At 38.3% G+C, this 14,136-nt stretch overlaps 2 protein-coding genes across 7 annotated transcripts; both read right to left on the bottom strand.

Moving 5' to 3' along the window:
• Positions 1–2,790: 2,790 nt before the first annotated feature.
• u2af2a (U2 small nuclear RNA auxiliary factor 2a) lies at positions 2,791–9,436 on the bottom strand. Of its 6 annotated transcripts, none has more exons than XM_079241286.1 (12): positions 8,845–9,436; positions 7,542–7,683; positions 5,656–5,691; positions 5,251–5,357; positions 4,914–5,065; positions 4,693–4,809; positions 4,415–4,571; positions 4,221–4,300; positions 3,847–3,969; positions 3,650–3,736; positions 3,040–3,288; positions 2,791–2,929 (listed from the first exon to the last, which is right to left on the bottom strand). In XM_079241286.1, the coding sequence occupies exons 1-12, from the start codon at positions 8,891–8,893 to the stop codon at positions 2,795–2,797; spliced, it is 1,434 nt and encodes a 477-aa protein (XP_079097412.1). In that variant the 5' UTR covers positions 8,894–9,436; the 3' UTR covers positions 2,791–2,794. The 6 variants fall into 6 exon arrangements, with proteins under 6 accessions (XP_079097412.1, XP_079097415.1, XP_079097413.1 ...); XM_079241289.1 differs by having other exon boundaries at positions 4,433–4,571; XM_079241287.1 differs by having other exon boundaries at positions 5,251–5,354.
• Positions 9,437–10,304: 868 nt separating this feature from the next.
• Positions 10,305–14,136, bottom strand: ccdc106a (coiled-coil domain containing 106a). Its single transcript, XM_079240029.1, has 8 exons — positions 14,051–14,136; positions 13,491–13,560; positions 13,307–13,405; positions 12,995–13,216; positions 12,830–12,886; positions 12,415–12,687; positions 12,124–12,291; positions 10,305–11,994 (listed from the first exon to the last, which is right to left on the bottom strand). The coding sequence occupies exons 2-8, from the start codon at positions 13,558–13,560 to the stop codon at positions 11,678–11,680; spliced, it is 1,206 nt and encodes a 401-aa protein (XP_079096155.1). The 5' UTR covers positions 14,051–14,136; the 3' UTR covers positions 10,305–11,677.

Raw genomic sequence — 14,136 nt, 5'->3', positions numbered from 1 at the left:
AAAACATATTTAAGGAAATATGATTGGATGAATCACAGATCAATATGTAGACTTTACATGACCTTAAAGGATTTTGCATGTATACCGGGGGATTGTTTTAAAGTGTAGGCCTATTCATTTAGTTTTATGGATGGATGTTTCCAGGAAGCTGTTGTGAATCTACAGCATGATTCCACCTCAAGCCACTTAAGAAGCTTTCTAATGAAATGAACCAGAATTAACTTGAAGAGCAGCCACAAAAAGATTTGTGTTGATTCTCTAAACAATAAGAAGATTCTGATGGCATATTTATATCCATACCCAGTATCACAGACTCTCCATGACACCATAAAAGCAACCGAAAAGTCTGTGAAGGCAAATATGTGGAATCTTCTGCAATAAAGGATGTCTTGCCCGTGGACTTCAGGTACTCTTTTGCTCTCAAAAGTATTAGATCATTTAATTTGAATAAATGCCATTTACAATTTAGAAAAACAAACATAAGCCCTATCATCTGGAACTCCTTCCAATTTCAATATGGATACCCTCCAATTCTGTACTTAAATGTAATTTGGGAATGTTTTGGAAAACAGCTCAAATAAAAATGTCCCGTTTCCCGAACCGACTTCATGACAATGTTATAACTGTCAACAGAATTATTCAATGCACCAATTTGCTTTCTGCTAAACTTTTAGTTTGGCAAAGAGTCAAGGTATGTCCAGGTTTGAACAGACTGAAAAAATTTGAATTTTATTTGTCCGATTTGGTTTTAAGTCTTTAAAACAAAATGGATCATAATAAATATGGCTTGTTATACAAGCACCTTCCACTGTGACTATGAAATAGCGCCATCATCTGGGCATTACTGGGTTCAATCAATTTAACCATCAGCTGGACACGATGGACATTTCCATAATTAACTTTTCTACAGTATGGTGAGTGGTTGTGGGTGGTGCATAAAGGAGGAAGCACAAAGGAGGAAAGCCATCTTGTAAATTCAGTTTTTAATCAACATCAGAAAACAAATTGGACAAATGAAAGACTGCATCTGCTTTTATGAACTAAATGTGGCTTTTAGGTTTAAATCATTTAAGAAATCACATTGTTTTCAAGACATAAACAAATTTAATGACAGACAGAAAAAGCAGATTTTCAGAAAGTATCTCAAAAGTGTTATTACTGAAACTCTCTTTAGCACAGTCTGAAGGTTGCTTCAACCCCAAGAACCAAATGAAAGCAGTCTCAAGCCTGTACAGTGAGAACCTGTGGTCCTTAGAAAATAAAGGAAGGAAGATTGGGGAGATGACAACTGCAGATTTTGTCTTCACATGAGGACAGTTTGTAACATCTGACAAAAAGTAACACCTCAGATTTAGTGAAAACCCCTCAACAGTAACAGAAGCATGAAGCTGTAAATGCCAAATATCACATGGTCAAAATCCAGTTAATTTGTCTCTACAGGGCCCAATTTTCTTTTTTCCTTTTATCAAAAAGTTTTGTTGCCAGTTTGGTTAAAACGTAGAGTTTTTTTATTTTGATGCTGCAGAACAACATGAGCCTTGAGTATTAGTCACATGTTTATTTGGTCTTGTCAAAGAGGTGAGATGTTGCACAAAAACAGGATCCATCACTTCGTACAGCCCAGATGTACTGGGGAACAAGGACAAATGAGAGCTGGCCGAAGTACAAGATAGTGACACGTACGAACATACAGACATCACTGAAAGAGGGGCAAGCCAAATTCCTTTCCCGAGCGAATTGACATGTTGTAACATTAAGGCTTGTTGGCAAGGAAGAGATCCACCCTCAATGATTGGGAATCTATTTTCCTCTAATGATCTTTCTTGTATGTCCTGTTGTACCAAATCAGGGCTGAACTGTTGAGACGCTTTATTAAAAAAAATAAAATAAAAACACACACATTTTAAAGGGCTACTAACAAAAACATGGACAGGTTACAGAAAAAAAGATTAATAATTGAAAATGCTCCTGCAGGTCATGTTATTTCGCAGCTTGAATACACGGTGATATCAATGAAGCTACACACAGTATCAGAACAATTACAGCTGACATTCAGAGTCCAATCAGACAACAACTGTGCTATTGGGGGGTGGGCAGCAGTCCCAGAAAAATGAAGGATTATGAGAATATGATTGAGTCCGAAAAATAAAGATGACAAAACTGAGGTGGATGTTACAGCTACTGTGTATCTACATTAGATCAAAGTAAAATGCCCTTCATCTTCTGCTTCATCTTCCCCACATCTCCCTTTCACACAAACACTCCTGTTTTTCCCCGCCATCAATGATCATCATCCAGTAAGTTCCCCACTGCAGGTCTTTCTAAAGTTCTTAAAACAGGCTAGCTCCACTTAAATACAAACCTTAAAGTGTGACACCCACCCCCCTCCCGCCCCAAAATGACATCCCTGTCTCTCAAAGTATAAAAAAACAAAAAAAACAAAAACTGTTGTCCCCACCCTGACCTTATTATTACACGTGTTTCAAAAATCTTCCCTCCCCACCCGCAACACAACTAGTACCCAAACCTAGAGTCCTGTTCTGTATTTTAATATAAACCCTTCCCATTCTCCTGTTTCTGTCAAATCACAAACATCTGTTTGAACTGCTGGACACCTCACGTGGAGCTCAAATAATAAACTGGATATCGCCAAAAGAATCTGTCAAATGATTAATATCCTGACAGCTACCTGAATGTTGTTCCACCAAATTAAGTGAGGGGCTGATTTGAAAACAGGCAGTACACAATACACCCCTTCCCACCCTCCCCTCCCTCCTCTTTCATGCCCACCCCTCTACCAGAAGTCCCGGCGGTGATAAGCGTCTGGATCGCAGTATTTGGTCACCACCACCCTGTTGGCAAACTTCCTTCCTGTCAGGCCCTGCATGGCCTTCTGGGCATCAAAAACTGAAGTGAACTCCACAAAGATCTGCAGAGTAGATGAATTTTAAAAAGGATTATTAACGTATTTGTAGACTGCATCACAGTGCGTAGCATCAACTGTGCATGAAGACAAATCCAAACTGGTAAACTGCTTACCTTGCCAGTTCCAGGAATTTCCAGGCCATCCACAGGGCGAGGTATCTCGATGCTCTTCACCTGGCCGTACTTGCTGCACTCATCTCTGACATCTTCCACTATCTCTTCATATTCTTCGTCATCCAACAGCTCTTCGGGAGCCACCATGTTCATCAGACACAACACCTCAGTTGGCAGACCACCCATCTGAGTGACAGAGCTGTTCAGACCAGGTACCTGCAGTGTCACTGGGGTCTGATTTATACTTGTCTGTAAGAAGAGGCACAGATCACAACTTGCTTCCATTTTTAATACACACACTACATTTACCATATTCAGTTCAGAAGTTACCACTGAAAATGTGTTGTATAGAGGCAGAGATGCCTCAACTACTCCAAATATTAAGAAAATTCAACCACTAAGCGTTTAAAACACCTATTTATAGATCATATGGCATTTTTCATTAGATATAACTAAAAGTAACAACCCTTTAGATGGAGATTAGGTGATAATGTCATGGCAGACAGGGTAGCGACCATCATCTCAGTACTATTGATTGATGACAGAAACTGTAAAAGTGCACCAGGCTCCCACCATCCTACTGTCATCTGTCCAGCAGCTGGACACTTACCAGGGTGGCGTTCTTGGACCCAACACTGGCTCTCTGCACCAGGAGCTTCTTGTCGCCAAGCTGCATGCCATTCAGTCCAGCAATAGCCTAAGAATAATAAAAGAAAAGTCTTTAAAATTCAAATGTGTGGTTTTAAACACTTCTACCATTAATGCACATTTATCTCTGATGGCTACATAATAAATGGGATCTTATACCTGATCGTTTAAGTTGACGTCAACATATTCACAAAAGGCATATCCTTTAGATAAGCCTGTGGCACTGTCTTTCACCAGGTTAAAGGCCTTCAGAGGGCCAAATGACGTCAGCAGCTCCTTTACCTAAAAGAAGAAAAAAGGAGAAATAAAAAAAGAGTTGAGTAAGCATTTAGTTATTTCCAACATTTCTCGCACATGTAAAGACATTTCCACTATAATTTAAACACAGCTTTTACTTTCTTCTGTATATTTCAATACTATTTCAGAAACTAAAAGATTGAACATATTTAACAAGTAGGGCACGATTTAGCATAGAAAAATGAGATCCAGATAGTACATGAGCTGTACCCCAGTCCAGAGGCTGAAACACTAACCTGGTCGTCATTCAGGTAGTTGGGCAAACCGCCAATGAAGAGTTTGTGAGCAGAGTCTGGCACCACTGTTGACACCACACCTACACAATACACAAAGATAAAAGTGGGACACATGAAAAAAGTGGCACACAGAGCATACTCAGATACTTTGTGATTACTTCTGAATTGTGCCACAAGTACTTAGGGTTAAAAACCATTATATGGCTGTGTACCAGGCACATAGACACTGGGGTTCTCGCTCATGCCAGGCAGTGGTTGGTAATCGTGTGGACGACGAATTTTGAGACTCTGGCCTTGAAAGATGATGCCATCAAAGGCCATTGCCTGTGTTGTTTCATCCACTGAACGGAACTGCACACACACGCACGCACACACAAAAGAGTTAGAAGTTAAATACAGGTAAATAAAAAAAATGTAATCAAAACACGGATCCTGAAAATATATTAAGATGTTGATGATAGTATCATCTAACCTCAAGGAAGGCAAAATTCTTATCCTGGTTGATCTGAACTGCAAGAACAGGATTTCCAGGTGCCTGAGTAAGACCACCCAAACGCATCTGAGCATTAAAGAAGTCCATCATTGACTCCTACACACCAGACAGGGGAAAAGATGAAGAAACGAAGTTTATCTTCAAATTGAGACATAATATGCTAAATAAAAATATTCACTCAAAAATGTTCGATAACTGACCTCTGTTATACCAAAGGGGATGTTGCCCACATAGAGCCGACGGGCTTGCCGGGTCATCTGACTGCCCACTACTGGTACCGGGGTGGGAGTAACAGCCAGGCCATCTGGAGTCATGGTTGGTAAGAGGGCCGTAGCTGGTATCTGGCCAGCCGCTGAACAGCAAAGATACAGAAAGCAAATGCATACAAATAAATAAAATATATTCATTTTTCTAGCCCACTGAAACCATCACATGGCACATTACAGACACACTGGGCCTGTCAAACATATCTAAATAAACTGTATTACTGAAACTACTATGTATACCATAAATGGATCAAGTCAGTAAAAGAGTTACCTTGCATGGCTTTGTACTGCATGGGAGTAATGTGCTCAAACCCAGGTGGAGGGACATCCCAGTACTTCTTCACCTTCTTCTTCTTCTCACGATGGGGAGAACGGCTGCTTGAGAAATGGAAGGAAAGTGAAATAAAGCCACCAATCATTATTCTGCAGACCTCGCACAAGCACTCAAGATGAACAAATGCTGGGTCATGTTTTGAGAAACATACAACAAAAAACAATAACCTAAGTAAGCTGCATCCATCAAAACATTGTACAACAGATGGTTAAGAGAAAAGGAGGGCAGAAAGTCCCACTCAGTTAGTTATTAGAAAGATAAGTGAACAGTAAGTAGAATTATTAAATCGCAATTTGTTTGCAGTGTCGAACAAACCAGCTTTGTGTTAGTTTGCTGTATTACCTTCCAGCTTTGTCCTGGGGGTAGCTAGATGGTGAGCTGAAATGACATTGGAAGGGATTTCACATTTCTCTCAAAGTAATCACATCAACCAACATTTCCACTGCAAAAAGGGGAACCTAGTCTCAGACACACTCAACAAATACAGCACATCTTGATTTTAATAAATAATGTATAATGTATAATTGTGGTATGGTGCACAATTTCAAAAGAATATCCTGCACACATTACCAGCCATTTACAGTTATAAACTAATACTGATCAGCCAACACTAGCAGGGATATAGAAGGAACAATGCAGGCAAGGCAGACTGATGTCATCCTGGAGAGCAGATCTGTTTGCCTACTCTGTTGAAGCATCTTTTGGCAATGTACAGAGACAATTTTGACTGAGATTAGCTTTAAGGTGCAACAATCTTCCCACTATTTGGCATGCCTGTGTTTTGTAAACTGTGATAGAGCTCACAGGGTCAGTGGCTGGCAGTATCTTGTCATAGCTTGGCTGCATTATGTATACGATGACAATAAGCTGTAAGTGATGTTAAATTAGGTTGGAAAAAAGTTGTCTCCTGTTACTGTAGAAACAAAAAAGACAAAACAGCTGATGCTTTATCTGTAAGCTCAAGACTCATTACTGTAGATGAATAGAAATCCAACTGACAGAATAAACAAAACAGCAGCAGAAAAGTTAAAAGCAGCTTAAAGTGTACCAATTTAAGCACAAGTGATGCAAAGACATGACTGCTGAAAGAGAGGAGATGAAGTGACAATGAGTTAAATTACTTTATATAGCTCAGAGAAACCCTCAAACTAGGAGAAGCAAAATGAAATCTTATTTATGGACTGCATAGGACTCATATATGAAGTTGCAAGCAGCACTTGCATAATGTGAATACATCTCCCTTAAAGTGAATTTAACACCCTGCTCTAACATTGTATTATTTTGTAATTCTCACAGCTGACAATCTTCACAGCATTTACATTTGTGAAAGACTGATTGTGCATTGGGAATATAAATTATATCCTCAGTGATGAAGCTGCAACAGAGGACAAGGGTAGGAAGAAATGCTCACACAGAACAGTCATAATTGACTTATTTTACATGCATTCCTCAGAGACCAGAAGCAACAGCTAAATCGTGCCAAAAGTCATATTTACTAAACTAAGAAGAAAAGTTGACATGTTCTGGGGTCTAATGTAATGTGTGTATGACTTTTGACACTACAGTCATTGAAATCTAAAAATATCATAGATGACACGAATCAAAAAGGCAACACAGATATTTAGAGATTTTGTGAAATTTAAAAAAAAAAATTGTAAAGATGTTTTTGAGTGTAGTTGTTTCCCACAAGACCAAAAGAGATTTTGTGAAATCATGGCTCACAGTCAGACTGTAATTATCATACTTTGCCAAGTGCCAACATGTCCTCAAGCATATATATCTAAATTACTTCTAAGAAAAATAAAATGAAAAACTATTATAAAAGCTTTATTAATATGCATCTGTATAAGTTTCAATTGCAGGATTATCTGAAAGAGATATTGTAATAAGATTGGAAGAAAAGGTTGTGTACTTTTGTATGGAAAAAAAAAAAGGATTTTAGTGTGCTTATGTGCAGGGAAAAAAAAAAAAGAATAGTATGCACCTGTCTGATTATGCGCTAACTTGACATGAGAGAACAGTTGACGTGCGCCATTGAACAACAAGCTGCTCCACTAAAATATAAATGAGGTTAGCCAAGGGCTGAATGGAGATTAAATATACTTCATAATACACTTGATCATCATGATGATTAAATCCTGTGTAGTTCAGTATAAATGGGAAGCTGATAAGAGTGACAGAATTTCAACAACTTGTGGGTCTAGGTATTGTTGTACATAAGAACTAACCTGCGCCGGTGTCTTCGCTCCTTACTGTCGCCACGACGGTCCCTGCTGCGTCTATCCCTGTCTCTGCTCCTCCTTTTCCTCTCTCTGCTACGGCTGCGGGATGAGGAGCGGCGGTGATGGCGGTTCTCTTTGTCCCTTTCTGCTGCAAGAATAGTGTGCTTGTAAACGTATACAAGTGTCATAACAACAGATCATAAAACTAGCTAAAGACACATACTCATTGCCGTTATCAAAATAATTTGTTTATGGTGGAAATATGCCAGGAAATAGCAATAACACTATGGATCATGATACAGCTCATATTTCCACAGCTCCCAAAGCTATAAATATGTGAGATTTTAAAATTATGTATTAACTTTGGAAACTTGAAACATTTACATTGAGAAGCTTTTGTTTAACAAAGCAACACGCGATAAATGCAGTGGTGATCTTTTAATTGGGGCAACATTAATTAGGATTCCCCATTATTCCTTGATTAACTGGTCAACTGTAACTTTATCTTAAAAAAAAAAAAAAGAAAAAAGAAAAAAAATGTAATATTGCAAGGTACACTACTTACAGGGGGGAAAAAAATGTTAACATGTTAGTAGACAAAATGAATAAAAAGGAAGCCATCAAACCAATAAATCACAACAAACTGCAATCTCAAAGATGAGAGCAAAAGTTAAATGTGGAGATCTGTAAATTAGTTAAATCTAAATTTAAATAGAACTGAGAGAATAAATTAGGTTATGGGGTAATTCAATATAGATCAACACTGAGGCCAGTATTTCTTATAGAATGGCAACTGCATGTGAAATAAATAAATAAAACGGCCTTGACGGCATTGTTACTAGAAAATGTTGATGAACATTTCAGTTTATTATAATTCTCTTCTTCTCCCCCCTTATTTTATTTTTTTTTTTTTTTGTTTAGTCCCTTGTTTTATTCGTGTTTCCATAGGCGTGGCTGGTTGATTGTCCAATGAGATCTGGCAACTTGTTCATGACATTACAACTGTATGCTAAAGCTGCTAGAAATAAATGCAAAGTCTCATAGCAAGAACAGTTCTACGTTATAAACCATACCCGTTTTTAAAGTAAGACTTCCCATTGTGTTTTTAACTAAAACTGCGCTAACTTCTGTCGACGTAATTTAAAACATTTATAACCAATCCCACGTCGTATCTCAATGAGCTTAGCGACTGTGGGCTAACGGTGAACCTCAGTCTCCCAGTAAATAGACCCATCCAAGTTGGGTTGAACAGGTCACGGCAATCAAAATCAAGTTAAACGTGAGCATTTCGGATCACTGACTCATTTACCTTGGTGGTTTTCTGAAAGCTGTCTTTCGAATTCGTCGAAGTCCGACATCTCTGGTTTGAAGCCTGCTACGCTTGCAGGGACTGCGTTGCTCAGTTGGCGGAAGCTAGCTTAGGCTAGCAACAAAGTGAACACGTTTAAATACAAATGCCTAACAGATGTAAATCCGCCAAGTTCCTTACGTTAGCAGCCTATTTACCAACAGATTTACAAAAGGTTAATAACTAGCACACATATTAGCGGGATAACACTCATTCACAGCGTAGCAGACAGATTCGCTGAGAAAGAAAAACGTGTTCCCGTTGGCTAGCCTGCTAACGTTAGCTAAGTAGCAACTAGCTTGTAGCAAAGTCCAGAAGAATAGGCCCGCTGCTCCACACCACTGTGAGTAGCTACCTAGCTAGGTTGCGAATACGATCACCGAATGAATGAGAGTCTCCTCCAAGCTAATTGCAAATCTCACGGGGTCACAGGCCCGCAAGGTGCAATAATTTGACGTTATTTGTCAAATGTTTACGCTTTAAGAAGTCCCAAGGCTCAGAAAACAATAAAGGGTTATGTGTGCCCGCTTTTTTTGCTCCGTCTCTTAGGTACCCCGTGACACCGGAAGTTGATGGACGTCAGTTTTCCGGTGAAAAAACTGGATGAGAATAAAATTAATCATGTAGTTACCGGTGGTAAAATACTCATTTGCTTTCAATTTGCATTTGCTAATTCTTTGCACAACCTCGTTAAGTTATGTTTTTTTTTAAAAAAAAGTGAGCAACACCTCTGTTGCCTTAAGTTGGAAAGTCTTACATTTACAGGCTTTACAGAGTTCAGAGTGGACCAGTCCAAATCTCACACAGTGGATTTGAGACTTAAACAAGTTATTTTTACAGTTTGAACAAAAGAAGAAAAAAACATTTTTGTTAAAGAAAAGTCACAGTGATCTGCAATAGTGCAGTCAATATAGCTAATCTTTCACTCACCACAAATTGGTTGAAAACTCTATTTAGTACAACTGATCATACCAAAGATTGCAGATGTAGATATTAGAATAATGACAATGGTTCTGTTAAAAAACAACGTGGCTAAAGGCACATCTGAAAAAAAAACACCATAATATGTAGGAAATCAAAAATTTATTGCACTTGCCTTAACGGTACTGTAATCAATAAGTCTTTTTTTTTTTTTTTTTTAGCAAATGGTGCTGTTAGATTTGACAGATTGTGGTAATATGTTTGAATTTTTGTCTGCAATCAAGTACTTCAAGGACATTGGATTCATGCTGTGCACTTAGTGAATACTACATTGTTTCAATCCCATTTTCTTTAAAATCACAACTTGTTGGAACTGCTGGTCTTCTGAGTAGTTGACAGATTCTTTTTTAGCCACATTATCAGATACTGATGGTTAAAAAAGTTCACTATGAGAGCAATTTGCACTTTAAAATTCATGTTGAAGAACACACATTTCGACTGTAACCTAGTTTTGTTCATCATAAAGATATTTAAAATTTCTTTTCGCTGATAAATGCACCACACATTATGGTTTGCTTCTTTGAAAATCGTGACTTTTAACAAGACTTCTATTAGGAGGAAATTACAGAGCTCTTTTCACACCCATGTGAAGTGGAGCACAAGCTTAATAAAACAGGTCCTGTCTGAGCACAAACTATCTGCTTTTACCATTGATCTAATGGTAAAAATGCTTTGTAATGTTGACACTTTTCACAAGAAAACAAAAGTTACATCATGTTACAAATAGCAAGTACAGTAATAAGTCATGTAAATGCTCATATTTTACAAAATGTGTTATTGTCATAATGCATCACAAGAGTTTCCATATCAGAATCATGAGGCAATATTTACTGTAATTTAGAAGTATAATGTACAAGGATGGTTGGTACATCTTTTGTTCGGACAACAAAGTTATACAAAAGCATTATTTAAACTGAACAGAAGAGCAACTGGTAATATTAATAGGAAAAAAATAACCTATCATAGTTATGTTACCATGATTTTTTAGGCTAAATTTTATTTTTAACCAAGTCAAGTGTTACATAGTAATTTATTTAGAAATAGTAATTAATGATTCTGTCCATCTTTTTTGCAAACTCTCCCCCCTAAAACTAATGAAATGTAATGGAAAAAAGAAACAGGAATGCTCTTAATGAAGGGAGGTTACAGCAATGGATTTAAGGCAATTAAAGTAGTGACAAAAGAGCCAGAAATAAAATAAAATTAAAAAAAAAAAAAAAACCAAACATTAGTATAAACACCATTAGACAGTGATGATTTTCAAACCATACCATAATGTGAGTACAGAAGGATAGAAAAAAAGAAAACAGACTGTCATTGAAAGTTTACAGATTATGGGTTTGTGTCAAAATAGCATAAATAAAATTGCATACATGGCAAATCTGAAAGATCATTGTCTTACACAAACTGAAATGAGCAGAGTAAGTCAATTTCATAAAGTTGCAGTCAAAAAAGTTTTAATGATCCAAGTGAAAGGGGCATTTATTTACTGTGAATCAAGCAGAAATACGATGGACTTCGTGTCCAAACAAAAACAACTTGGTGCTTATACCAAGTTGTTTTTGTTTCCAGGTACAGCAGGCCAACTACATTTCCACTTTGGGAAAGATTTTTCTAATAAAACCACACACCTGAATAATACTGAAAGTGTACGTAAGATGTAAAAAGTTAGTTAGAAAAGAAAAGCATCTCACTTGCAGGTTGCATGGCTATCGGTGCCTTTAGGGTGACCTGCCCATCTGCAGCAGAACTAAACTGCTTTTCTTCTTGTCACATACCACAACAACCAGTACACTGTAATGTCTTTCTTCCCTCAGTGTCTGAACCTGTAGGAGATTGGCAAGAGCAGGTTGTTTTTCTTTAAAGCCTGCACTCTGTTGAGCGTCTCTTCATCCAAGGCAATGTAGCAGCGTCGGGCATAGTCCAGCAGCTTTTCCTTAGATGGATCAAACTCTCCCACCTCAGCCACTTTCTCTGGGGCCACTAGAAGCAGCTCAGCAATGGGTGTGGTGGATGCCACTGTGTTTCGGTCGACACCGTGAAGCTGGAAGGCTTTAGACATATTTTTGAGTCGCTGGTATGTGAGCAGAATCTTCTTGTAGCGAAACAGCACTCCAGCAGCATCTTTTACTGAAGAACAAAAGATGCACAGGAGAATTACCTATAGCTAACATGTAAGTAATGACTTCAGCTGTCATACTGAAATTTATAGTTTTTTTCTTTTTTTTTTGTGGCATATTATCTTTAACTTTCATTCACCTCTTTGCCGCTCTCGTGGAGCTCGGAAGACCCGTCTTCTTTTCAACTGTTGCCTGTTGTTGTGAATAGTTTCTGACATTACGTCTTCCCCTGATATCATTTCCTCTTCCTCAATGAAGCCTTCCTGCTCCAAGTACTCACCAGATTCAGCCAGAAGTGAGAGGGAATCTGATAAGACAAAAATGATTTATGTAAGTAAATCCAGTAGATAATAAAGACATGTACAAAATACTGATTTCAATACAAAAAACTAGAGTGGTGCAAACCTTCACACTATCTAATGTGTATTACCTGGACCGCTATGTGCACTTATTTCATTAATGGATGATCTTGTAGCACGACCACTGTTGCTGTTGCCACTGGCAGTGGTATTGTTAGCACTGTGGTTATGGCCTTGCAATAAGGACTGGGATTGCGTAGAGTTAAACAATGCATTCATAGAGGCAAGCTGGGTGGTTAATGGACTAGAGACATGGTTTTTGGAAGACACCATAGTGGAAGGACCAGATTGTCGCTGAACAAAATGACGTGGAGGGAAAAGCTGCGAGTCCGTCTTCTGTTGCTCTATGAAGAAAAGAAAAACCTTAACAATGGACCTATTATAAACTGAAATACAGAGGTATTTATGGAACCACGAGCAAGCTTCACCAAAATTGTTTGCTTTGTTTTCTCTACAAAACAGCTGGGACAAAGTCTATGTATTTACCAGCAGAACGATCTTCATCTCTTCTCGCCCTCCAGTTGAAACGTCTAGATTCATACCCTTGAGAAAGGCAAATAGCTACAGATAAGAGTGTGTATTTCACCAGAACTACTAATTAAACCAGTACACATATTGTTGGAAAAGTTATTAACTGGCACTATTCCTCACCATTACTGTACTGGCTCTGACTCGGCTCCTGTACTTGGCTCTTTGTGGAGAAGATGAAGCGGTCCAACTGGCAGCGGAGAAAGTCTCTCTCCTCTTCCAAGTCCTCGATTCTTTTCTGCAGCCAAGAGTTTTTCTCCAGGGAGATCTGAAGCTGGGTCCGAAGGTTAGTGATCACCATGTAAGAGTTGTTCACTGAAGTAGGCCCAGCAGTTGAAGGTGCTTCTGAGGAGGACAAGCGGGACAGTTTAAGAGATTTCCGATGTTGCACATAAGCAGAATGATATAACTGTGAGCTACTGAACTGAACTTCACCATCAAAATTCTGATCACTCTGGTTGAAAAATCCTTGCTGCTCAAAGCTGCTCTCTTCGTACGGAATAGCAATTTCGTAGGCATCCTCATTTTTTGGAGCTAAATACAGGGGGGAAAAAATGCAGTTTTGAATAACTGCATGATTTAAAGGCATGGCACTTAAAGGAAGAAATGAGAACCTTACTCTGGAGGTGAAGAGAATTTGCTTGATTCTTGGATGTGGAAGCTGTATCACTTCTGTTTCCGTCCTCCATCTAATGATACACACAAACGTTTAATTTCACATATATGTTGACAAAATAAGCATATTACGAATCACGAACGCAGGGTAGAAACTTCGCTACAGAGATTGGTAATGCATCTTTTTATTTTTTAAAGGCCACATGCAGTTGTTGAAAAAAGCTTTCACAGCGTGGAGTGTTGTGTTTTCTTCCAGCACACAAACCAGAAAACATGAGGTAATTGTGTTAGATGACTGTCTGACGAGCAAATATAAACTAAAACATTTAAACCCGGATGTGTGATTTTATTTGTAAGTATAAGTTTGCAGCGGCCTGACACGGTGCTGACAATGATGAGAAATTAGCACAGCACAGCGTTAGCATAATGTTATGTTAGCACAAATGTAGCCAGAATATATTATTACTAAACCTTCTTTCTATGTACTTAGTTTTTTAATTCCGTCATACTGACACAATCAGAATATTGATACTACCAACACATTCCACAGATATTTGTACATACCACTGTGAGATTGTAATAACTTAATCGTGCACGTGTAATAAGATGTTATTACTCTGTCATATCTCCATTTCACGAGTTCGTCTGCT

Source organism: Telmatherina bonti (genome assembly GCF_933228915.1).
Source record: "Telmatherina bonti genome assembly, chromosome: 5".
Taxonomy (NCBI): domain Eukaryota; kingdom Metazoa; phylum Chordata; class Actinopteri; order Atheriniformes; family Telmatherinidae; genus Telmatherina; species Telmatherina bonti.
This window is presented reverse-complemented; position numbering and strand designations above follow the sequence as displayed.

Coding starts and splice junctions, on each gene's coding strand:
- ccdc106a (XM_079240029.1), bottom strand. CDS start 13,560: ATGGAGGACGGAAACAGAAGTGATACAGCTTCCACATCCAAGAATCAA. Junction 13,217..13,306: donor GAGTGATCAGAATTTTGATG/GTGAAGTTCAGT, acceptor TGTCCTCCTCAG/AAGCACCTTCAACTGCTGGG. Junction 11,995..12,123: donor TCCACGAGAGCGGCAAAGAG/GTGAATGAAAGT, acceptor TTTGTTCTTCAG/TAAAAGATGCTGCTGGAGTG.
- u2af2a (XM_079241286.1), bottom strand. CDS start 8,893: ATGTCGGACTTCGACGAATTCGAAAGACAGCTTTCAGAAAACCACCAA. Junction 5,066..5,250: donor GCAGTACAAAGCCATGCAAG/GTAACTCTTTTA, acceptor TTTGCTGTTCAG/CGGCTGGCCAGATACCAGCT. Junction 2,930..3,039: donor AAATTCCTGGAACTGGCAAG/GTAAGCAGTTTA, acceptor TCTACTCTGCAG/ATCTTTGTGGAGTTCACTTC.